General features: G+C 42.4%; 1 protein-coding gene across 1 annotated transcript in view; it reads right to left on the bottom strand.

Annotated features, from left to right (window-relative positions):
* Positions 1–10,638, bottom strand: part of FBXO3 (F-box protein 3) — a 30,551-nt gene extending 19,913 nt beyond the window's left edge. The window contains exons 1-3 of the mRNA XM_041722267.1: positions 10,478–10,638; positions 6,440–6,529; positions 4,392–4,555 (exon numbers count right to left, since the gene is read on the bottom strand). Coding sequence (XP_041578201.1) covers positions 4,392–4,555; positions 6,440–6,529; positions 10,478–10,581 — 358 coding nt within the window. The 5' untranslated portion in view covers positions 10,582–10,638. The remainder of the gene's footprint in view (positions 1–4,391; positions 4,556–6,439; positions 6,530–10,477) is intronic.
* Between the last annotated feature and the right edge of the window lie 15,896 nt (positions 10,639–26,534).

Raw genomic sequence — 26,534 nt, 5'->3', positions numbered from 1 at the left:
TTATTCAATATCCTTAGGGAAATGCAAATTAAAGCCACCACTATATATCCACTAGAAAGGCTTTAAAAAAAAAGAAGAAAAAAAAGAATGACAACATTAAAAGTGTTGGTGGGAATGTAAAGTTTTAGAACTGCTATGGGGGGCAGCCCCGGTGGCTCAGCGGTTTAGCACCGCCTTCAGCCCAGGGCATGATCCTGGAGACCGGGGAAAGAGTCCCACGTCAGGTTCCCTGCATGGAGCCTGCTTCTCCCTCTGCCTGTGTCTCTGCCTGTCTCTTTCTCTCTGTGTCTCTCATGAATAAATAAATAAAATCTTAAATAAAAAAAAAGAACTGCTATGGAAAATTATTAGTATCTTTTGAAGTTTAATATAAGCATACTTTACAATCCAGGAAGCTCAATCCTAGATATTTACCTGAGGGAAGTATGTTCATATGTACATCAAAAATTATCTGCAACATTATTTATAGCAGCCAAAAAACTAGAAATAATTTAATATCCATCGACAGTAGAATGAATTTATAAATTATAGATATAGACTATAAATTATAGTCTACCCATATAATAGTATACACTTGTAACAAAAATGAACAAGCTACTGTTACACACAATACAGTTCAATCTCACAAACACAACAGAAAAAATTCACACAAAATCTGTACTTAATCATGCAAATTATATAAAATTCAAAAAGAGAGGAAACTACTCAGTGGTATTAGCAATCAGGATAGTGGTTACCCCTGAGAAAGAAGGAGGGTTCTAGGTATAGAAAATCATTCTACTTCTTGACCTGGAGGGTGTTACAATGGTCATGTTTATGTTGTGATAATTTACCAAGTTGTACACTTAGAATCTACACACGTTTCTGTATGTTAGTTAACATCACTAGTGATAGCTTGTGGATGTCACGCGCCCTTAGGTATGGTGGGATGAGAGGGCTACTTCATCTCTGTGGTAATCTTTCTAAAAACCCATTATTCCAACCTAATCATAGGTAATATTTCAAACAAAGCCAGTTTGAGGAACATTCTATAAAATACCTGACCAGTAACTCCTTCAAACTGTCAAGATCATGAAAGACAAAGAAGATGGAGAAACTGCCACAGACCAGAGGACACTAAGGAGACATGACAATTAAATGCAATGTGGTATTCTGGATTGAATTCTGGAATCCAAAAAGGATATTAATGGAAAATGTGGTGAAATCCGAACAAAGTCTGGAGTTCAGTTAATAGCAATGTGCCAATGAAGACTGTAGTTTTGACAAACGTCCCACAGGGAGATACATTAGGGGAAACTGAAACTGTGTGAGGGGTGTACAAGAACTCTCTATACTGCCTTTGCAACTTTTCTGTAAGCTAAAATTACTCCAAAATAAGAAGTTTATATTAAAAAAAAGTTCAGTACAAAAGAAAACAAGCTGAATAGCTGCCTGAACCAGAAAATGAAGAGAAAAGAAACTAATATTGGTATGGTTAGTGCTACATGTTGGACATTTAACATATAACATCAAGAAAATAAGAATTTCTTGAAGAGATAGTTGGACAGAAAAAAGTTAAACAAGAGAAAAATATAAGGAAATACAATGTTTACAATACAATAAAATTAAGGTTTAGAGGGGCATCCTGTTATAGTAGAATTTGGGAGCCAACCAGACTAGGTTCAAATCTCAGCTCTACCACTTAACTAGCTGTGTGATCTCTGGCAAGTTATTTCACCTCTTTAACCCTGTTTCATCTGCAAAATGGGGAGATAGTACTATCTACCTGAGAGAATTATCGTGAGGATTAAATATGCTTCCTCTGCTTAATAGAGTGCTTTCCTGGCACTCAATAAATATTCATTAATTTTCTTTGCCAAGGATCCTACTTGTGTGAAAAACCAGGGAAAAGGTTACCAGGAGCCAAGAAACCTAGATTAAAGTTCTATCTCTGTCACTTACTAGTTATGGGACTTTGTGTAAGTCACCTAAAACTCTGAGTCTGTTCCCTTCACTGGTAAAATGAGGGAACTGGCATAAATCGGGGATTGGCAAACTAAAGCTTGCAGACCAAATCCCGGCCTACAGCCTGTTTCTGTAAATAAAGTTTTCTTTGAAACACTGCCATGCGCATTTGTCCAGATACTGTCTATGGCTGCTTCTCCACAATAACAGGAGAGTTGAATAGTTGTGACAGAGACTATCTTTCTCTCAAAGACCAAAATATTTACTATCTGGCCATTTAAAGAAAAAGTCTGCCCATCTCTGGTCTAAACGGTTTCAAAGGCCCCTTTCAACTCTAAAGTTCTAAGCCCACATGTAAGGTAAATATGAAATTTGAAGACACATGATCTATACCACCAGATACACTGGTAAAAGATATATAAGTATACCATAATTTCCAGTGCTCTGTGAAGCCTTGCCCAAGACCAACACCTATTTGCTTTCCAAGTTTCTTTTCTGTCTCTGCCATCTCCATAACCTTGAGATTAAATGAGGGACTGTGACCCTTGAGGTGAGTAGCTAGTTCCTGACTCAGTCCTACAACTCATAGGCCTGGCATCCCTAGAGTCCCCAGCATTCGAGATATCGAACAGCTTTTATCCCACTCCGACTCAAGCAAAACCCCCGGAGAGCTGGCACCTGGGAGTAAAACAGGGGCTATCAGGAAGTCTCTGAAGAACCTTACCTCCAACCACCAGGTACAGAACAGTGAGCAGTGAACCTGCAAATGCCAAATGGAGTCCAAAAAATAAAGGAGGAAGAAAGAAAAAGAAAAAAAAAAAGAGAGAGAGAGAGAAGCTGCTATGTATCTTTAGTTTCTTCCTTTTCTTCCTTTCTTGGTAGCTCTGTGTCTGAAAGGAGAACCATGCCTATATTCTCATATTCCAAATGTCCTGACATTGAACTAGCTCTCCAAGAGTCCTAAGGCACTCTGGATAAAATGGAATAGGTCCTCTCTCCCTTCAGTTGTTAAAACCATAGCTCTGGTGTCAGCTCTGTATTCAAATCCTGATTCTGCCCTACATTTTGTGATGGCAAACAACTTACTTAGCCTATTATGTCTTAGGCAGTTCACCTTCATAAGGGGAATAATAATTGTCTACACCTCATAAGATTTTGGCAAGTTAAATGGAATAATACAAAGTAGTTAGCTTAGGGTCTTGCTTTGTATTTAATAAAATAATAGCAATTATAAACCCTTACCTATTTTATTTCTCACCACAAAATATCTATTTTCAGAATCACTTTTCTTTTGAAATTATTTAGCCCCACGTACCAAGTGAACATTATTCTTTTCTTCCAAGAAAAAAAGCTATGAAAGATATTAATCAAGGATACTTTCCTTCAAAGCTCTACTCTCTCTGACAAATCACTCTTTCCTCTACCTCTTAGCAATTTGGTTTGAAGTACCTAGTCATGGTCTGTATGAAATTCACATTTGCATCGGAAGTTATGGTGGAAATATGAAATGTAAAAGGAATACTGTTTCCAAAGAAACCTCAGTTCAGAACTGATCCCAATTTCAGTGGGTTAAGTGTCTGCCTTTGGCTCAGGTCATGATCTTGGGGTCCTGGGAACAAATCCTGCATCAGGCTCTCAACTTAGCGGGGAGTCTGCTTCTCCCTCTGTCCCTCCCTCTGTGCTCTTTCTCTCAAATAAACAAATAAAATCTTTAAAAAAAAAAAAAATCCTTTTTAGTGGAGAATTCTGAAAAAAACTTGGGAGGCTAAAGCAGGTAAGGAGCAATCTATTTATGAACTCTCCTGGGCATAAATTAACAAATCAAATTAGTGGGAAATAGTTTGTTAGTATTTCTTGCCAGAGTTGGACAACAATAGTATAGGAGAAAGACCACAAATTCTGGGGTCAAATAGACCTCAGTTCAAATCTTAGTTTTCACTATTCTATATATGTCAAAATAGGGATGAATGTTTTCCTTACTTTATTATGCTGCTCTTATCCTCTGAAAGACCCAGGTCTTTAATATTTGGTCTTTCTAAATCATTAGACTTTCACATAAAACTTTACTTGCACTAAAAATAAAGAGGGTTAACGCAGCAGGCTGTTTTTCAATTAAAAAAACTCCTTTGAAAGAAATCACAGTAGTTATCCTCGAGCAATCTTAGCACTAGTGAGCTTACTGTAAAACAAATATAAGGACACAAGGAGTTCAACTTTCCCTCTAATAAATAATCACGTGAGTCCCGAGGCAGGCAAAAATGGGACAAGCAGTAAAGCAAGGGTCCTTTTAGCAATATAGACTTCCTAGTTCCTAGGCCAAATGTGAATGGTAAATTACAGATAATGTTGGTGAATTACAGATTAGCATAGATGATAGAAACCCAAAGTTATTTAACCTATTTATACTATGGTTACTAAAATGAAGGGAGACCCTGCATTGCCAGTACCTTTCAGAGATAAAACCATCCGAGGACATCTGGGCTCCAAATATTTCTTGAGATCATCCCAGGCCTTTTTAATAGCAGCATAATGGTCAATGTATCTTCCTACATCAGAGTAAGTATCTATGAAGAGAGATTTCCAACACTGATTCTTCTGTGTTTTCTCTTCCCTAAATAGATTTTAAAAAATGAGATTAAAAATCTTTTGAAATGAAGTTAAACACTTACCAACATACTTTATTGGGAATTTGTGCTTACTTTTGCCTTTTTACTTATTTTAGCTACGAATGAAGACTAGATAGGAAAAGTGATACATACATCCAAAAATTTAACAGGAGTTATTGTTGGCATGGGGGGATTATGAATCATCTATTTTCTTACTTTCTACTTATTCTCTTCCCTAAGTTTTCAACTCCTTAATAAAATATAATGTGGATAGTATAGGAGGTATGAATTTCAACTTACTCCTTAAGACATATCAATTATAAAGTTTTAAAACACGTGTCATTCTGTTTTAGAAACCACTCAGAATTTAATGATATAATAAAACTAATCTAATTTACTTACATTGGATTAGCCAAGAAATCATATAGCATTCAAAGTAATCACATGATATCTCTATTTGGTACAATTCCATAAGCATTTATTGAGTGTCTTCTCAGCCACTGAGGACATTAAAAATGAGGCACATTTTTTGCCCTCAAAAAATATATATATTCTAACCAGGGAGAAAGAATGAAGTGTAAATTTAAGTGTCAGAAGTGATATAGGATAAGGCAGCCACAAAAGTCCTTTCCAGTCTCCTTCTAATGAGGTTGTACCTTGTCCTGTAGCGAATGGAGAGCTACTGAAGGGTTTAATAGGGGAGTTGAAAGAGCAGAACTGTGGTTGTGGTCTGGGAGGTGTGTAAACTAGAGGCACAAGAGATGAGTCAAGAGGGTTTCGAGTAGTCCTGGTACGAGATGATGAACTGAACTAAAACTGATGGCTGGATGAAATGAGAAGGAAAATTCAAGAAATATACTGAGGCTAAAATCAGGAAGGCTTGGTAACTGAATGGATGTAGGGAGAGAAAGAGAGGAGATCTAGGATAATTCCTGTTTCTGGCTGGAATGCCCAGGTGGATGGTATCGCCATGAAGACTAGGAATGTAGGAGGATCAGGTTTAGGGATGGTGAAAAGAAAAATTCAGGGTGTTGTTTTGCTGGGGGCGGGGGGGGGGGTGCAGTGGTTAGAAGGGAAGCATCTTTTTATTAACCAAAATAATACATATACATATTATCAAAACCAAAAAGTACCAAAGAACCTAGAATGAACAACTGGTTCCCTATTCTAAGCCCAATCCCTCAAAGGAAACTTTCATTATTTCTGGAAGTTATCTCTGTAATTCTAGACGTTTATGCCTCTAGACTTGATTGATCGATTTTTATATCTATCTACTGATGACACCCCAAGGTAAAAGATCAGTTCCTGGCAATCCTTAAAATTTCTTCCTCCCCAGTCTTCCTTGTCTCAGTGTTTGATAGCCCTGTTATATTTAGTTCTATTAGGTAGCTTGCAGCTTTAAATAATATACTTAGACTTCTACTTCTTACTTTGCCAACTTGTCACTAGTTCACTCCCCTTGATCTAAGAAAAAGATATTGGCAACTCTACCTCTCATCTTTCCCAGCTGTCACCTTTTGCCAACTATACTTTCATTTGGTCAAATTTATTAACATTTACTGAACTTAGAAAGCCCTTGTGGGTCATCCGATGGAAAGGTCCAAGGTGGTGTGATCTCGGTGGGGATATCAGGGACAGACGGTCAGGTGTTGGAGTTAGGAGCACACAAGCAGCCACTATAACGGCAACAGTGCATGCAGAATTCATAGAGGGAAAAGAGCAGTGGCCCAAGGACAGAAGCTTAGAGAACACCAGCATTTACTGGCAGGCACAAGAAGAGCCATCAAAGGAAATAAAGAGACAAGGGTGAGAGAGGAGAATCAGGACAGACTAGTGTTATGGAGGCCAAGGGCCGAATTTCAAAAATACATAATTTCCTGAATACTCACTCAGATATCAGCCAGTATTTTTTGCAATGTCTTCTCCAGAGCGGATCATGACTTGATAGCTGGCTAAGTCTTCGACTGACATAGCAACAACTGGCAGTAACCAGATTCATGGTTAGTATAAAAGAAAACAAGAAAACAATTTAGAAATAAAGATGAAAATATTCAATGTTGTTTTGTTTCATTCTTTTTATTTTTACTTTTCTTATTTCCTACTTTCCACCCTTATAATTGTGAAGCAATATTTTGTAAAGCAATTTTCTAAAACCTGTTTAGCATGTTAGCTGGTATAATTACCTCATGAGTGGTGAAATCTTAACTATTTGAGTTCACAAACTCCAAAACCTCTACAACTGTAATTTTCATATGAAAGTCTATAAAACATATAAACCAACGGAGTTAATTTCAAATCAAAGAGTTTTCCTACACTTACTACTGGGACAGTATTTCTACGTATAGGAAAAAAATGTTATTCAGGTGTAAACAAAATGGTATTCGTTTTAAGATCTGTGACACATTTGATATTAAATACATAAACCTTTTGTCTGTTTTGTTCCAATTTTTTCTTAAAGGAAAAAAATAGTGCAGCCAAAATCAATTTTAATTATAGCAACTCTTGGAGAGCCCATCTATAAAATACTTCAGATTCATAATAGTTCTGATTCACTGTCTGTAGTGATCCAAGTTAGTATCAGCTGCTGAAAAACATGGAATATTGGAAATAAAAAATTTTCTTATTATATAGAGTTTTCTAATACATGAGTGCTCCGGTCCATTTCCCATTAGGAAAATGGAAATTAGGACATCTATTCTTTCAGAAAAGGAATCACAAGTTATAGAAAGTTAATCTATAAGAAAGGATCTCAGCTGGGCAACAGATAATCAATTAAGTGTATCTTAAATCACACGGGATTTGTCAAGGCCATGACTAGGGCATGTGAAAAAGCAACTCGTGGTAAACAAAACAGCCTTTGTTTGATTTTCAGATTTTCCACAAACATCATCCTCATCCTTTTCTGCTAAGCTCAGGAGGTGCCCACACAAATATCTGCAAACATGGGAATCCCTCCAGTTCTGTCAATCCCTCCAGTTCCATTCCCTCAATTTTTGATCCTTCTTTCTCCACTATCCCAAGAGGTAAGCAATATCAAAGAATCTCTGAAATGAGCCCCAAAGGTGATTTTGATGCACATGAAGGATGAGAACTACTATTCTAGACATTGTGACTGTTGGCTTGGGCTAAGATCTGTATCTTGAGCATGTGTATGTTTAAGAAGTGTCACATGGAGTTCTGATACACAGTATGGGTTCAGGATGAACACAACAAATCACCCTAGAATGGGGGAGATTCACACTGTGCAGCTAATACTACACAATGATCCCCCAATAGATACTCCAATCTGACCTGATCCAGGTCAGCTCCACAACTCTGGAGCTCAGCAGTGGGCAGGACACTTGGCAAAGTGGAGGTGAATAGTGCAGGAAACTTTGAAGTTGTAGTACACAAGAAACTTTTCTGTAGATGAAATTCGATGCTGTTTGTGATGGTTTATTTTATGTGTCAACTTGCTTGGGCCAAGGAAAACCCAGATAGCTGGTTAAACATTATTTCCGTGTGTGTCTGTGAAGATGTTTCTGGAAAGGATCAGCATTTGAAATGGTGGACAACGTGGGTGGGCCTCATCCAATCCATTGAGGGCCTGAACAGAACAAAAAGGTTCCTACCTAAAGGATTTAAAATAAAATCTGGGGATGCCTGGGTGGTTCAGCAGTTGAGCATCTGCCTTCAGCTCAGGGTGTGATCCCGGGATCCGGGATTGAGTCCCACATCGGGCTCCTTGTGGGGAGTCTGCTTCTCCCTCTGCCTATGTCTCTGCCTCTCTCTGTGCCTCTCATAAATAAATAAGATCCTTTTAAAAAAATAATAAAATAAAATCTGATCCCCCTCATCTTGGCTCTCAAGGTCCTGCATGATCTCACCAGTCTCTTCTCAAGGCACTCTGCCTGTGAGTCACTCACTCACTAACCTCCTGCAACACCATTCTAGTACCTGTCCTGGCTATGCTACTGTCCAATCAGCTTCTGAATACACTGTTCCCTCTGCCAGGACTGCTTTATGCCATCCTTCATAGTCGGCAACTCCTTCCAATTTGAACTGATCATCCCTCCCTCTCATTTCTTTACAGAATTTCTTTCTTTCATAGCGTGTCTTGTAATTATGCACTTTGTTTTCCCATCTTGCCCACAAGACTGTAAGCTTCATAAGAGGGGACTTATCTGTCTTGTTCACTATTATATCCCCAACACTTAACCAAGTGACACATAGCAGGCACTGAAAAAAAAAATCTGTTGAGTAAATGATGAATACTAAAATAAACAAGACAGTCTTTACTTTTAAGACGTGCACAATCTCTCTGGTATGGCAAATAAACTCTGCAGAGGAAGGAAGAAGGTAGAGAGGAGGGTCTTTAAATTCCATCTTGCCAGGGTCAAAGAAGGCAGACAAGGCATTCCAGACAGGGGCAAGAGCTTAAGCCACAGAACAACAACAACAAAATAAGTGTACGGTGTGCTGACATAGGTCTGATTTGGCTAGAGCGGACTGTGCCAAATTGATAAGGACCTTAAATGCTCCCAGAAGTTTAGGTTATAGTTTGCAAACAAGGAGCACCATCCCATCGGTTCTTAAGGAGACTGACAGCCAGATCTGTCTTAGGAAAAAAAAGAAAAAGAAAAAAAAATCACTCTAGCAGCAATGTATGTGTGCCCGTTAGATTTCTAAGAAGCCACAGGAACAAAAACATTTCAGAGGAAAACAGCGTCTGCTCTTGGAACTGCCTTTTCCAAAAGAAAAGACAAACGTTATCTCTCTGCTTTACGTACAAGCCTGGGTAGAGAGAGAAAATTATTTTCTCGAAAAAAAAAGAAAGAAAAAAAAAAAAGAAAGAAAGAAAGTAACAGGTACTAATATAGGTGGCAGCCAGAAACTGAAGTGTTCCCTCCATCACCACTTAGCTAGGCCAACCACCCAATGTCAATGCATCTAATAATACTGTCTTTCTAAAAGAATTTCTGATAGCACAGGGCACAGTCCTCAAACGGTGAGAATCAAACTGGTAATCCAAAAAAAAAAAAACAAAACAAAACAAAAAAACAAAAACAAAACAACAAAAAACAAAAAAAGCAACAAAAAAAAAACAAAACACAAAACGAGTCTCGCCTACCGATCCTTAAGAGGGCGATTTTGCCTCCGCTGCAAAAATATATGGTGGCACAAGAAAAGACAGAGCCATGCCACCAGCTGTCAAGGGTGTAAACAGCGCCATGTCTGCCACCATCCAGTCCCGAGCGCGGAAGGAACCCGGCTTTTAACCACCCTTCCAGCAGCAACCGGGGTTTTATTTTTGGAACGGATGCTGGCGATGCGGGAAGCCCCAAGGCACGGCGGAGACGACGGTCACCTGTATCGCACCACCGGAAGTCACCACCAAAACACAGAATCCGACGGGCAACCGTGGCGGGGACGGCTGACAGCACGACGGTTACCAGGCGTAGGTGTCGGAGAGCGAGCCCCGCTAGCATCGCGGTGACACGGCGGTCGCACCTGAGGGCCTGGGGGGGGCCTCACCTGCCCACTCGGGCGCGCGACTCCGCAGGCCCCGGGCCCAGGCGGGGGAGAGCGCGGGGCCGGCCGGGGCTGCTCCTCGGCGTCCGGGGCGGGGCCGGGGCGCCGGGGTCAGCGGGGCGGCCGCGGGGGCAGGACCTCCGCACCTTACGACCCCTGGGCCGGGCCGAGGCCTGGGAGAGAGGCTTCCCGGCTTCCCGCCCCTCCTCCGCGCGGAGCCCCGGGCCCGAGGAAGCCCTGCGGGCGGGGCGCCCTCCGCCCGCGGCTCGCCCAGGCCCCGGGGTGGCTCTGCAGGATCGGGGCGGCCCTGACGCGGGAGTCCGGGTCCTGGGCGCACGCCGGCCCCCCCCGGGCCTCCTGCCTCACTGTCCCCCCCACCCCGCGCCCCACCCCTGCCGCGCGCGGCGTCCCATTACTTGATTAGGTCCCGGTAGTCCAGGAAGGACAAGATGAGCAGCAGCGGATCGGTGGGCAGCGATTCTAGGGTCAGCGGCGCCGACTGGGTCTCCATGGCCGCCATCTTGCCTGGCCCGGAGCTGGCCTGGCCCCGCCCCCGCCCCGCCCAGGCCCCGCCCCCCGCCGCCACCGCCCGAGCCGCTCCCCGGCCGCTCCGACAGGTTTGTTATGTAACCGCCGGGAAGCCCCGCCCACGGGGCTGGGCCAGGGGCGGATCCCGACGAGGCCCCGCCCCTGCCCCGCGGGCCCAGCGCCAGGGCGGTAGGGACGCGCTGCAGCTGGGGTCCACGCGCCGCAGCTGGGGTCCACGCGCCGCAGCGCCGCGCGAGGTCCGCGGGCTGCCCGCCTGCTCCCCGCCACAGCTCCTGTTCTCCCCCCTCCCATTCCGGTCCCCAAACTTGCCCAGCGCGGACCCCCTTTGCTCTTTGTTCCCAGATCTGCTTGGCTCTCCTCTCTCAAGCCCCATTGCGAAATTTTACACCTGGGATCCTCAAAGTCAGGCCCTAAATCCTCTCCGTCCTTGCTCCCCCCCCCGCCCCCATCCTAGCTTCTCTTCATTTTCCAACCTAGACACTGTTCGCTTTCCCCCTCAGCCTCCCTCCCTCGCCCCGCTTGTCCCTAGCAGAAAGGTGGCTCTGAGCCTTGTGGCTCAGTAGGGGCAGAGTGGGGAATCAGCCAGAGGTCAAGGCCCCTCTTCCGAATAGGGGGGAATGGTCGTCAAGGGCATAATTTCAACCCCTTCCCCGAGTAAAAGGTGCACAAGTACCGGATCTGAACGTCAGCCGCTCTCAATTCGGTCCTCACGGTGATTTCTCAGCCTATTAAGGCAATGCAAAGTGTATAGTCAATGGATCCCCTCACCCCCCCCCGCCCCCCGCCAAGGTTTAATCCCCGAGGGTAAGTACCCTGGGTGTATAAAGAGATGAGCCGAGCGTGCCAGTGGGCATCACTGAGGCACGGTGATGGCCCATGCTTAGCTTTGCCACTATTAAAGTGTGGGTGGGGGTGGGAGAAGTGTCTTGGATCGTAAGCTAAGGATGAATCCTTCTTTTCCCTTTTCCAAAGGCAGTCTGGTGTAAGGGACTTTGGGCAGCCCAGTGAGACCTGAAGGTCACATATCTGTCATTTATTTTACTAGAAATGAAATAGTGGACTAACTATGCCTAAATTATATGAGCCTGTGGACTCTTTTTTTTTTTAAGATTTATTTATCTATGATAGACAGAGAGAGAGAGAGAGAGAGAGGCAGAGACACAGGCAGAGGGAGAAGCAGGCTCCATGCCGGGAGCCAGACGTGGGACTTGATCCCGGGACTCCAGGATCGCGCCCTGGGCCAAAGGCAGGCGCCGAACCGCTGCGCCACCCAGGGATCCCCTGAGGACTCATTTCTAAAAACCATTCCTCCTCTAAAGTGGTTTATGGACGGTAATGAAGCCTTGTTTGTGTAAAGTACCCGGCTAGATATTCAATAAATGTTAATTTCCCAAGCCTGTGCATAAATCCATTACTAAGTTTTCCAAACATTTCCATATCCTGGAGAAGGTTTCCTCCCAACTATTTGGAAAAATGGAAATAATTCCACCACCAACGCCAAAGCACTCTATTTCCTCAATTCACCATACCATTAACGCTTTATATTTATGATTTTGTCTAATACTTATAACTTCTCTCCCCATCACATACACAATGTATTAATCATGTTTTTAATTTTCTGTATGTTATGATGTTTTAACCCTAAAAATCTTGCTGTCAGGGGAGAGACTGCCCTTCTAGTGCTAGCTAATTCCTAAAGGTAGGAAACAACTTGGTTGAGAGCACACCTCTCATATGCAAGCCAACCACTCCCTTTAACTAATTCTCACACACCAAGCCAATAATTCCCCTGCCCTAAATCATCTGAGGGCCAAGTACCAGGCAGCTAGAGAACACCATTAGAGCCCAAAGCCTACCATGTATTGTTCAAACTAGCCAGTCCTAAGCTGTTTACTCTACCCTGCCCTGCCTTCCCAGTGGAAACCCCAATAAAGTCCCTGGCCTAAACTTTCCCCTTGCTCCTGATTCTGTATCCTGAGAAAACCTGATGCTTCCACTGTGGCCCTGCATGGTGTAATGTGCCCCCTTCTCTGGGGAAATGTAGTAAAAATATTTGAATGGCATAGGCCTTGTCATGTTGTTACATGCTCACCTCCATAAGTTCAAATCCCACAAATACAAATGAGATACTCATCTAGGAAAAAACACAAAAACTAAAAGAAAAGAACCTCTGTTTATATCTCTGTACTTCCAAACTATTTATGAACATTCATGGAGTTGGATTCCTGTTGGTTTTTGCCTACTGGTCTTTCTCATCAGACTGGAAGTTCTCACTGTGTTTTGTCCTTGTAACTCCAGGGCCCAGCATGGCATTCTACAAGTGGAGAGTTCAAATTCAGGTTGAGTGTATGAAGACAGAACACTCATTTCTGTTTGCCAGAGACCATACCTGTGTCTATAGGTAAATGCTTATAAGGCATTTGATTCTTTTTCATGTTTGTCTCGCTTTTTCCCTCAGATAAGCTGTTCAACTCGTTTAAGTCCAAAAGTTAGGGAGAGTTTTAATTACATTGCTTTGCTTCTGCTACCCTATTGCATTTTCCTTTCTTTCCTTTGGACTTGCTCCAGTTATGTTCTAACGAGAAAACCAGAAGTCTGATGTTACCCTACTGCTGTGGCCAAGATTAAGGTGAGCCAATGGTAAGTACAGAGGTACTTACCTGGGCCACAATATTGGGAGGTGTGCCAAAAAACCCTCAATAATCAAAATAAGTAATAGTTTAATGCAGTATTTAAAAAAAAAACTAATGCAAAAATCCCTAATGAACAGAATACCAAAATTTTAAATCAAAACTGAATTCCACAGTGCTGTTCAAGCTATGTTGGAACCTAAGGCAAAAGGGAAAAAAATGTGTACTGAAATATGTGCTTTTTATGTCTTTCTAAATGGCTATTTTTTCCCTGGAAGGCAGAAGGGGTGCTCAGGGGGAGGACTGGCTTCTCCCAGGTAGTGAGGTTCAAAACTCCTGCTATCTTCCTTAGCCCCTCTTTCCCAGGCTGCCAACCTCTGCCATTTCACACCTTGGAGAGGGCCAGCCCTCTTGTGCAACAGCCTGTGCTTCCTGGAGAGGTGGTTTCAACCCAGGCTCCAATTTTCTCCCCAACATGGCATGAAGCTGGTAGAGGAGGCTAGGGGAGCAGTGAGGAAGCCCAGGAGAGCCCATTCCTGGGCTGTGGCTTTTTATTACCACTTCCTTCCCAAATACCTACAAGATGATGGCTGCCCAAGGCATAGGAACAGGGAGCTGGGACTTGGCTCTTTGGGTTCCCCAGGCTAAGGTTGAAGGAGAGGGCTCCAGGTGCCGGGGTGGGAGAAACAGTCCTTCCAAGTCTGCTAACTATTTTGGATGCTACGCTTCAAAGGGCACAGAAGGATTTCACTAAAATCGAATTTGCTTGCCATTAATGTTCCTATGGTAAATTGGAAAGCACAAGGTTCTAGGGCACCTGGGTGGCTCAGTCGTCGAGCATAGGTCTGACTCTTGGTTTTGGCTTAAGTTATGATCTCAGGGTCCTGGGATCCAGCCCCATGTCAGGCTCTCTGCTTGGTGGAGGGTCCTCTGGTCCTTTTCCCTCCCCTGTGCTCCTCTCCCCCCCTAAAATAAATAAATAAATAAATAAATAAATAAATAAATAAATAAATAAATAAAATTTTTAAATCTTAAAAAAAATAAAATGCAAAGTTCTGAAAGAAGAGTCTGTACGTGCATTTTTTTTTTTATAAAAAGATGATTCTCTACTGTCTCAGCAATAGGTAACACTTGAGAAATAAATACACTTACATGTTTTCTTTGGAACCCAGTGTCATTGGGTCCATGGTGTAGAGTAGTGCACAATGCCCTATCTGTAGCAATTATGTTGTAGTTTCATCGGCTTTCAGGTTCCCATCCACTATTCCACTAAATCCCTCAGACACTCATTCATATCTTATGGGTAAAGGTCAGGCTCAGGCCTGTAGGAGATCAAGATGAGCACTGGGCTTGCTGTTTCAGCTTTGACACTATTACTCTTTGGAAGCTGAGAGACACCCCCTTACTGTTTGATGGGAGAGAGACAAGCCACAGGGCTCTGGAGGCTCATTTTCTCCCTGATTGTCAGGGTTTACCAACTAGCTGCCTCAGCAGATGTGAGTTTGCTGGAAGGCAGGACAGAAGTCACCACATACTGAGTTCTAGAGGCTCCTGCTGAATGGTGGCCTAGCTGGGCCCCACCCCCATATGTAAAACATCATAGTTTAGGGGGCCTCTCTATTGGGCACTTTCTGGGATGTGTCCAGCCTTCTTCTGCCCAGCCTAGTGCACCTCTGCACTGGGAGAATGAAAGCCTCCAGCTGCGATGGGGAGTGAGATGGGCAGAGGGGTCGTGTGTTCTCTCCTCCTTCTTAGATTGTAAACACCCTCCCCCAACATTTTGTATTTATATTTCATGGTGTTGGTGGTGTGTGTCCTGGGCTCCTGAAGGATACCTATGTTGGAGGTCACACTCCACTTTGTCTCTTGCTAATTGTTTTTGGAAATGGCCTTATCCAGTTGGGCCTCCCAGAGGCAGGAAACACTCTCAGGTGATTCTCAGGGCGTCCTGTCAAGTCTCAGGGCAGGCCTGGGAGTGGACAGCACAAACCCTGGTGTCAGCTCTCCTAGTTGTGGTGAGGCAGCCTGGGCATCCCATGAAGAGGTAGGAGGACCAGGCTGGAACCGCCAGACCCCAAGGGACCCAAACAAGTGTGGCACCCAAAAGTAAAAAAAAAGCCCAAAAACCTTGGGCCCAAAGACTGCTGGCGATTGGTTGAAAGATCCCCAGAATTCAGGAGTATGCTTCTGCTTTAGAGCTGAAAGCAGGGAGAAGGATAAAATTACAGGGATATGTGGAAATTAGGGGCTGCCACTGCTGCTCAGAAGGGCAACCAGCCTGATGGGCTGATGCAAGATCTGGAATGGATTCAGCTGCTCCAGTGCAGCAAAAGCACAAACCTCAGGCTAATGAGAAGTCTGGAATGGATGTAAGAGTTTTAAAGGCACAGTTGCAGCAGTCATATAAACTAGCTCTGGGACTTGGTCCCGCCCTCTCCCTCCCTTAGGTGAGACTTTAAATGTTCCTGAACTTGCTAAACAAATGTCTTTTGTTTTGTCTGGTAGCACTTCTTATTTTCTTGCAGCCTGTATAGTTGATATGAACCTTCTGGATGCATGGTGAGTGAACCTGCAGATTGGATACATTTCAAGTGTCCCCTTTCGGTGGACTCTTAACACGGTGAATATGAAGGTGTGACCAAGAATGGTTTGTAATCCCAAAGCTTGCCCACAGTGCATCATTGAAGCAATGTCTCCCACTCAGGGCAAAGAAAACACGATACTCTCCTACCATACAAGCCAGAGGGCCAAATACTCCCATCTACCAATTCAATAGCCTATAGGTGTGGGGAAGCCACTGGTAGCCACTAGACTTGGGTGTCTTACTGTGTCCTTTTGAGGCTTGACCAGGTCAGTGTGTCCCCTGTTGCTCCTGTGGCACCTTAATAGGAAGTCCTTAATAGGAATACATTATGTTTTAGGTAATCAGTCTCCTACTGGGAGATATTTAGAAGAATTCCAATTTTATCATAATAAACAGCATTGTGACAAATACCTGTGTACATTCATTTTTTGTGTGAATTGTTTCAGTTACACTTACAGCGTAAATTTTAAGTGCATAACCGCTGGGTCAAATTTGCAAACTTTTTTTAGTTTGTCCCCTATTTCCAAATGGCTCTCAAAATAGGCTACAGACAAAACATTGAGTTCTGCGTATAGAAGTAGTGCAGACCACATTCTCTGACCCAGATACAGTAAAATCACAAATGAATAATAATCTCAAAAGCCCCACCATTTTGACCTCAAAAAGCAAATAAATGAAAATATCCTCTAAAAACCTCTTTGGTCAAAGGAGAAATTAAAACTGACATTACAGAATTGCCTGACAGTAATGTCAACTGGAATGGCTTACAATAAGATGTTTTATTTTTCTGCCAAAACTTTATGAAGAAGCAAATTTAAAACCTTAAATATTTTCTGTATTAAACCAGTGAGACAAATAGACATATAAAACAATCCATTCAAGTTATAAAAGAACAAATACACTTAGGGAAAGCCAGATTTTTAAAAGTTAAAGGAAAAATATAATGGAAAGAATGGAGGATAGAAATAGTGGAATTGACCGACAAGTTCCCTATCTTGCTCTATGTATGTGTGTTTGTGCATTTGTGTATGTGTGTGTATTCATGTGTGCTCAAAGGAATAGGGATCACATGGAACCTTCCCACATTTTGCTGACAGCTTAGGAAACAAGATAAACTCAAACCCAAATGACACTCACAGTGGGATTAACCGGGATAATGTTAGTGTCAGGAGAGTGCCACCAAAGCACAAATGTGGAAATGACTAATTTAATGGTGGGCGGGTCAGTGAAGGAAAGCATCTCACAGAATGTGACAGTTGAATTGAGCATCGTGGGATGGGTAGGATCTTGCCAAGCAAAATGCTTGTCGAGAGAAAGTGAAGACTAGGTGTGGGGGATTGTTTTCAAGGCACTAGAATTTTTTTCCATGCCTAATCAGTTCTAGACATGTATGGGACTATTAACTATGCAGGCTTTATCATTTTTAATTATGTGCTTTCTTTTGGAGCTGTAATTCTTTTGATTCAGGTAATCTATTTTTAGATCCTGCTTTACATTATTAATAATTACAGCAGAAAATGAACTTCATAGAAGTTAAATGTCTTTTTATTTCTTATCTATAATTAGCTGATGATGTTAGGTATAAAGATATATTAAAAATCTACTTTATCCTATTGAAAGGATATGTTGCATGGATCTAAGTGTGTTCAAGGAATGGAGAGTCTGTAAAACCATATGGAAATCTTTTCATTAATTTTAAATTTTTAGAAATTTATCTGTTGGGTATCCCATAAAATCTTACAGTATTTTATATACTGAGTATGTAATAGGAAGAATAAGGTATATAGAACTTCTTTCTCCAGAAAGATATACTTTCTATTGTTCTTGTTGCTATGCTTTCAAAGTGCAAACTTCTGAATTTAGTATTATTCCTTTTTTGGGGAAAAAAATGTTAGCACAAGTGTGTGTGTGTGTGTGTGTGTGAGTGTGTGTGTGAGATATGTGTGTTTATAAAAGCATAGAGAAAAATATGGAAAGAACTTTTATATATATATGTATATATGTACATTTCCATCCCCATCATTCTCTAGGGATGGAAAGGGGAATATTGTGGAAAAGATGAGTCACGAGAAGGAATGAAAGGAGATGATTTGTATCTTTTATATGTTTGTATTGTTTTGTTACAGAGATAACTGATGTGATGGTTAATTTTATTGACTTGACTAGACCATGAAGTGCCCAGACATTTGGTTAATATTCTGGATGTATCTATTGAGGGTGTCACTGGATAAGATTAACATTTAAGGCATGAAAACCCCACAGCTAAATCACACTTAACAGTGACAGACTAGAGCACCTGGGTGGTTCAGTCAGTTAAGTGTCTGCCTTCAGCTCAGGTTATGATCCTGGAGTCCTGAGATCAAGCCCCATGTCAGGCTTCCTGCTTAGTGGGGAGCCTGCTTCTCCCTCTCCTTCTGCCACTGTCCCTGTTTGGGCTCACTTTCTCTCTCTCTCTCTCTTTCTCCCTCTCAAATAAATAAAATCTTTAAACAAACAAACCAACAAACAACAACAAAAAAACTCAGTGAATGAATGAAAGCTTGCATCTCTAGGATCAGGAACAAGACAAAGATATCTGCTCTCATCACTGCTATTCAATACTACAATATTGGGATGGGCTTCCAATCAGGGAAATTAATCAAGAAAAGGAATAAAAGTCATCTGGATTGGAGAAGAAGCCGCAAAATGATATTGCATGTGACATAATCTTATAAATAGAAAAATCCTAAAGGAATCCACACACACAAGAACTATAGCTGGTAAACAAGTTCAGTGAAGTGGCAGGATACAACAATATACAAAAATCTATTGTATTCCTATACATTGGCAATGGATAATCGAAAAGTGAAAAATAACAAAACAATTCTGTTTAAAGAGCACCAAAGATAATAAAAACACTCAGGAATAAATTTAAAAGAAGTAGTATAAGATGTATACACTGAAAACTATAAAACATCATTGAAAGATATTTCAAAAGACATTTTTTAAAAAAAGATTTTATTTATTTATTCATGAGAGACACACAGAGAGAGGCAGAGACACAGACAGAGGAAGAAGCAGGCCCCATGCAAGGAGCCTGATGTGGGACTCAATCCCGGGTCTCCAGGGTCATGCCCTGAACTGAAGGCAGATGCTCAACCGCTGAGCCACCCAGGCATCCCTCAAGAGACTTTATAAATGGAATGGCTTACCATATTCATGAATTGGAACACTCATTGTTAAGATGGTAACATTTCCTAAACTAATCTACAGATTTAGTTCAATTTCTGTGAAAATCGCAGATAGTTTTTTGGAGAATTTGGCAATCTGATATTAAAATTCATATGAAAAAGCAAGCGACCCAGAATAACAGCACAATCTTGGAAAAAGAAAAATAAAGTTGGAGGATTCACATATCCTGATTTTAAAATTTATTAGAAAATTATAGCAATCAAGAAAGTGTGATATTGGCATGAGAATTATATAGATCAGTGGAATAAAATTGAGAGTCCAGAAATAAACCCATATATTTAAGTCATTGTTTTTCAGTAAGGAAGTTAAAAGAATTCAAAGAAGAAAGAATAATATTTTCAACAAATAGTGCTGGGACAACTGGGCAGTCACATGTAAAAAAAAATGAAGCTGGATCATCCTTACTTCACATTATATAAAAAAACGAACTCAAAATGGGTCAAAGACTTAAATTTTAGAGCTAAAATCATAAAACTTTAGGAAGAAAGTGTACAGGTAAATCTCATGACCTTAGCAATAGATTCTTAAATATGACATCAAACCTATGAGCAACAAAAGAAAATATAGGTAAATTGGACTTCATCAAAATTACTAAAAACTTTGTATTTTAATGGATTCTATATAGAAAGTGAAAAGACAACCCATAATATGGGAGAAAATATTTGCAAAATATATTATGAATGTATGTATGTATGAATGTATCTATCAATATCTCAATTTTTCAATAATAAAAAGACAACCCAACTAAAAGCTGAGTAAAATATTTAAACAGACATTTCTCCAAAGAAGATATATAAATGGCCAATAAGCACATGAAAAGATGTTCAACATCATTAGGCATTAGGAAAATGCAAATCACAAACACAATATCACAGGGCATCTGCCTGCCTCAATTGCTGGAGATGAGACTTTTGATCTTGGGGTCTTGAATTTAAGCTCCATGTTGGGTGTGGAGATTTCTTAAAAAGAAGAAAAAAAAACATAGTATGACTTTCCATCCACTAGGGCAGCTATAATCAAAACAATAATCACAAGTGTTGATGAAGATGTGAAGAAACTGGAAACCCATATATTGCCGGTGAGAATGTAAAATTGTTCAGTCACTTTTTTTTTAAAGATTTTTATTTATTCATGACAGACACACTGAGAGAGAGGCAGAGACACAGGCAGAGGGAGAAGGAGACTCCAAGCAGGGAGCCCAATGCGGGACTCGATCCTGGGACTCCAGGATCATACCCTGGGCTGAAGGCGGTGCTAAACCGCTGGGCCACCCGGGCTGCCCTCAGTCACTTTTTTGGATAAAAGAAATTCTGTGATCAAAGCTAGTTTGCATGTTGACACTTAAGGCTTAATTAAAATTTTATTAAGGACCAAGCAGATAATGTCTGTTTATATAATGTAATAGCAAGAGTTCTTGCAAAATAGCGAATCCAACTTCCATTGTAAGACCTCGCAAACAGTTTGGCTGTTTCTTAAAAAGTTAAATACAAACTTATTATCTTGGTATGATCCAGTGATCTCATGCCTAAATATCTACCCAAGATAATTGAAAATTTATGTCCACACAAAAACTTAGACATGAATGCTCATGGTAGCAATATTCATAATAGCCTAAAGGTAGAAACAACCCAAATTTCCATCAATAGATGAATAAATTAAATGTAGTACATCCATACAATGGAATATCACTTGGTGAAAAAAAGAGAAAGAAGAAAGAAGAAAGAAAGAAAAGAAAGAAAGAAATAAAGAAAGAAAGAAAGAAATGAAGAAAGAAAGAAAGAAATGAAGGACTGTTGTATAAGGTGGATGAACCTTGAAAAACAATACGCCAAGTGAAAGATGCCAATCACAAAAGATCACATCCTGAAATGTCCAGTATAGGCAAATCTGAGGAGGCAGAAAGATTAGTGGTTGAAAGTAGAGAATGTAAAAAAAAAAAAGTAGAGAATGTGGGGGGCGGGTGGGGAGAGAGTGGAAGCTGATTGCTAACAGGTACTCAGTTTCTTTGGGGGTAATAAAAGTATTCTGGACTTAGGCTATGATTGCAGACTAAAAACCACCAAATCCTACACTTTGAAAACAAAGTGATCATTTTCTCCTACAATTTTCTCAGGAAAAGTTGGGATAATGCTTGAGAAATAATAGGCAGCACTCACTTAGTATGATGAAAGCTGCCTACCTCTGTATAGTTACACAATATCTTCATCTTTGTCACAGTCCACAGAGATTGTTGAGTGGCTCGTAGCAGAGTCTCCCATTGTATGCAAGTTGGGTCTGTCTGCTGGGTACTGTCACTTGGCCCATTCCAGGCTCAGGCCACCAGGGACAAATGAGTAGTTTGACAAGGCCAGGTTTATTGGCCCATTGCAATGAGGAAAACTGCATAGTAGAGTTACTCTGGAGCTTCTCCAAACAGGGAAAAGTAGAGATATCATAGATTTGGGGGGAGGAATGGAATCTGGGTGAAATTCAGACGAAGTAGCATCTCAGCACACTGAAGGCAGTGCAGGGTGAGTGTTAAACTGTCATCATCAGGTGACCCAGGATCGTGTTTCCTTGGAAACCACTAAGTTAAGATAAATGTGGACTCTTGCGTCCAGACCCCTTTATCTGAACCTCTGCACCTGGATTGTACACCAAGGTTGCTTCTCTATGTCAGACTGACTGAATTTCTCCGGGCAAGACTGGGATATTTTACTCTTACTGAAATAATTTCAAACAGCAAAGTTACTGGGAGCCTGGTTTTAGAGGACAAGTTTTCTCTGTGAGCAAGAACACAGTAGTCACTCTATAGCAGGGGGTCCTTGGCAGTGTGTCCTTGGGAGAAATCACGTTTACTGTGAACTTTGCTGCTGTCTCTGGGTCTGATATCTCAGCCTGGTGAATGGCGGGGCTGCTTTTAAGCCCTTGGTGTTGAGGGGTTTCTAAGGATTGATGCAACATTGCTTGTGCTGCTAAGACCCCAGAGGTAAGGAAGGCAACAATTTTAATTAAGGAGGGGTCAATGCAGGTTGCCCTGGAGGTTCATTCTTTCTGCCTTTTAGTGGTTTTTTCAAGGCCTTGGTTGAGCAGGACTGAGTTAACTCAGAGGAAAGACAAGGCTGGGACTCCAGAGGCACCTCCTTTCCAACCAAGGCCATTCCCCAGGCAGGAAACTCTGCTGTTACTGGACTCCTGCATGTCCCTTAGGGAGAGACACACCACCATCCAGCTCCCACTGCAGTGACTAAGCCAGCTCTCTCTGGCCTAGACACATGCTCTGTCATGAGCCGAGGGGCAGGGAGGAGGCCTGCCTCATCCCCTCCGAGGTGTCCTGGGAGGTGTCCCATTTAAAACTGTGAGTGGCCTCAGTGAGGTGTGCGTTCTTGTCCTCTTGCACGACCCTTCTGACCACAAAGGCACATACCCATTGTCTCCCATTTTTGGAAGTGGTCATTGCAAGCTGGGCCACTTTAGGGGTGGGAGGCATTTCTTCTTAGGAAGGGCTGGAGACCCAGTACCAGGGCATCAGGTGTCTGCAAACCCAGGTGGCCTCATAGCGCAGGACTCTAGCTGCTGGGGGTTCTGCTCTGGGGTTTGGGAGGGCAGAGGATCTCTGCCGGCCCCTGAAGCCCAAAAGCAAGTGTGCCATTTGGAAAAGAGGAAACTGACCACAGAAGGAACAACCCAGCGGTGGCATCTAGGGTGCTCATTGCTGGGGGAAGAAGGGGGTTGGCTGAAGCAGAGAGGATGGAAATGCAGTGGGGTTGGAGGGGACAGGCTCAGGGGACAGTCAGCCCTGCAACCCTGCAGGTGGGCTGATAGAAAACCCTGGTGTGGATTTCACGACTGTTGGCAAACCCCCCTGATGGGTTTATGGGCCTGTGGGAAAACCTGGCACGGCTCTAGGAAAATTAGAGAGACCGCACCAGCCGGAACCAGGGCTGGGGCTAAGATTCAGTCCCTGACTCCTCCCTCTCCTGCGAGAGGATGCTCCCAACTTCCTGAATTTTGTAGATTTGTAGAGCCCCGAGTTTTCCGAGCTTCTGAGCTTCCGTGGCTCCTATTAGTAGTGGCTGTTCTTTTGTTTGTCAGTATAATTGTTATGCGTGGTCTTGGGACCTTGACCATCCTGATTGTGACCCCTGTGACTAGTGACTTCTTTTTTCTTTTTTTAAGATTTTATTTATTCATGAGAGACAGAGAGAGAGAGGCAGAGACACAGGCAGAGGGAGAAGCAGGCTCCATGCAGTGAGCCTGACGTGGGATTTGATCCTGGGTCTCCAGGATCACGCCCTGGGCTGAAGGCAGGCACTTAACCGCTGAGCCACCCAGGAATCCCACTAGTGACTTCTTCTTCTTCTTCTTTTTTTTTTTTTTTTTAGAATTTATTTATTCATTTATTCATGAGAGACACAGGCAGAGGGAGAAGCAGGCCCCCTGCAGGGAGCCCGATGTGGGACTCGATCCTGGGACTCCAGGATCACGCCCTGGGCTGGAGGCAGAGGCTCAACCGCTGAGCCCCCCAGGCACTCTGTGACTAGTGACTTCTAAAAGAAGTGGGCCAAGGGTGCCACCAAGAATGACCTGTACTAAATCTTGGCTAGGATGAATCATTCATTTTTTCCCCCTCTTCTCAAACAAAGGAAAAACCCTGTTTGTAGGACTCCTGTATTAGGGAAATTCTGCAGTGCACAGTGGCTCCGTCTTCTCTTAGTGACATTGTAAAGGGCTCCTTCCCCAAGGAGGAGATCTGGCTCCCCATTTTTTGTAGCACACCTGTCCATACCTCTGGGTAGTTTGCTCTTACCTTTTGATAGTGCAGGGATCCTCTGGTTTTCCTCTTCTCTCCCAGGAGGCTGAATGCCCACTGTTGTCTTCTTATTTTCAAAGGTAGGGGCTAATCTTAAGACAAGGTGGTACACAGAATCAAAGAAGGTCTAATTATCGCCTTCAAGGGTCAACCACTAGTTATTTATTCAAAATGTATGGGGCTCCTGGGTAGCTCAGTTGGTTAATCATGCCTTTGTCTGGGGTCATGATCTTTGGGTCCTGGGATGGAGACCCACATGGGGCTCCCTGTTCAGCGGGGAGTCTGCCTTCTGAGTCTTTCTTTGCCCCTCCCTCCGTTCATGCTCTGGCTCTCTCTCTCTCATGTAAATAAAATCTTAAATATATTTTGTATTTGCAGCATGTATGCGAGTGTTTCTTTGTGGAGAGGGTGGATGGCTTTCAAAGATGACCTCAAAAATGAGTCAGTAACTGAGGGATATTCCTCTAAGAAGGTTGGCTTTGCTGGTTTTGAGGTCGCTCCTGGAGTCAATATTAGGGCAGCCCTCTTCAGTGTCCTACACTCAGATATACTCGCTCTCTCCCTCCATGTCTGCCTCTTGTCCTTACCTTCGACATCTGTGTTGATTTATTAGTATTGTATTATTAGCTGTAGTATTTATTGGTATTTTGTATTAGAATTAGGTCTCATGCTGCTGATTTTTTTTTTTTAACATTTTACATTTGTCTTAGAAAAACTTGAAAGCCATTCTTGGTAATCTGATTAGACAGAAAAAGAGCAAGCAGGTACTCTGTCATCTAGGTAAGAAGTTCAGTCCTGGAGGGCAGAGATTCAGAGGTGACTTCTTTGGTACCTCGGGAGAAGCAATAGATAGGGTAGATCCACGAGGATCCATGTGGATACCAGGAAAATCCTCCAGAATGGAGCAGAAGGCTTGGAACAACCACCACAAGGGTGACATGGAGACCCGGTGGTGGGGACGGTAACTGCTAGCCTTTCTGGAGGGTTCACCACGCGCCAGGGGCTGCTGGAACCAGCAGTAAGGGGCTAGGCCACATTGCACTGGAGCTCTGACTTGCTCTGTATTACACACTCTTTCACCTCAGGTTTCAGCAGGTAGAAGGCTTCAATGGGAAACATGAAAAAAATTTTTTTTAAGATTTAATTTATTTATTCATGAGAGAAACACAGAGAGAGGCAGAGACACAGGCAAAGCGAGAGGCAGGCTCCTCGAAGCGAGCCCGACATGGGACTCAATCCCAGGACCCCGGGATCATGACCTGAGCCAAAGGCAGATGCTCAACCACTGAGCCACCCGGGTGCCTGACAATATGAAATTTAACAAGAAACCAAGAAATGTATATGGTAGGAGTTTTTTTCTGTATTTCTTCCCAAAGACAGGCCTGAGCTACCATGAAAGACCATCCTCTCCCCAAGAGGCTATTTTTAAAGGTTGTTAGACATAACTGCCACTCTTCGTTGTATCTTCCAAGTCATGTATTCCTGTGTTCACACGTCTCTAGATTGTTCTGCAAAACAGGAGAGGAAAGCTGGGACGCCTGGGTGACTCAGCATTTGAGCATCTGCCTTCAGCTCAGGGTGTGATCCTGGGATGCAGGATCAAGTCCCCTATTGGTCTCCCTGTGAGGAGCCTGCTTCTCCCTCACCCTAAGTCTCTGCCTTCTCTCTGTGTCTCTCATGAATAAATAAATAAAATTAAAAAAAAAAAAAGGAAGGGGAAAGCAGGAACCGATAAGCACCAACTCCTGATTGAAAAGCTAACTGTCAAAGTATTCATGGACTGTGTCCCTTTGCTTCTTGCCTACAATAGTGACATTTTTCTGGGAATTGCATAGGCTGGGACAAATTCAGGGATAGCTTTCCCTCGAAAAATATATTTGGTGAAAAACAGTAATTGTTGATCAACTCCAGAAATTGCCAATTTTCAAGTTATATCTAGGGTGAACCCTTCTTTCTACAGATTCCAAGGAATACCTTTCACCCATTTCTAGCACTTTTCTTCTCTCCTGAGTGAGAAAAAATGATGACGCTCTCTCTTTGCCTTATGTGTTAACTGTTGACAACTCTAATAATAACAGTAATGGTGGTGATCACAGGGTAGTAAAAAATGAAGGTAATAATGTAAATGTGCCCATATACGGCCTCACTAATTGTAGGTCGCTCAGTAAATGCTTATTAAATTGTCATCTGCTGCAAGTCATTTAACAAATATTTACTGAGTACTAGTGAATATGGATTTTATGAGGTAGTGGATAAAGCGATAAACAGACATAATCCCTGTGCTTATGTGTTTTTGTTTTCTCTCTTGTTGTTGTTGCTGTTCTTGGGCCATAAGGAGAGGCATTATGTTTCACATGCAGAGTGGTACAGACAGCGATAACAGTTGATTCCAAATCAGAAGACCCAGACGCTATGGGTTTTTGCTTTGATGGGAACAAGATGTTCAGATGATCTCGGATAAGTCGTTTAAAAGTCTTAGTATCATCTAAACAAATAAGATGGTCAAACTCTATTTTTATGCTTTTTTTTTGGGAAAAGATTTTATTTATTTATTTGACAAAGAGAACCAGAAAGCATAAGTGGGTGGAACAGCAGAGGGAAAGGGAGAAGCAGGCTCTCTGATGAGCAGGGAAGCCTGACATGGGGCTCGAGGACATGGAGCTCCATGTGGGGCTTGACATGGATCC

The sequence above is a fragment of the Vulpes lagopus genome, chromosome 11, assembly GCF_018345385.1.
Source record: "Vulpes lagopus strain Blue_001 chromosome 11, ASM1834538v1, whole genome shotgun sequence".
In the NCBI taxonomy this organism is placed as follows: domain Eukaryota; kingdom Metazoa; phylum Chordata; class Mammalia; order Carnivora; family Canidae; genus Vulpes; species Vulpes lagopus.
This window is presented reverse-complemented; position numbering and strand designations above follow the sequence as displayed.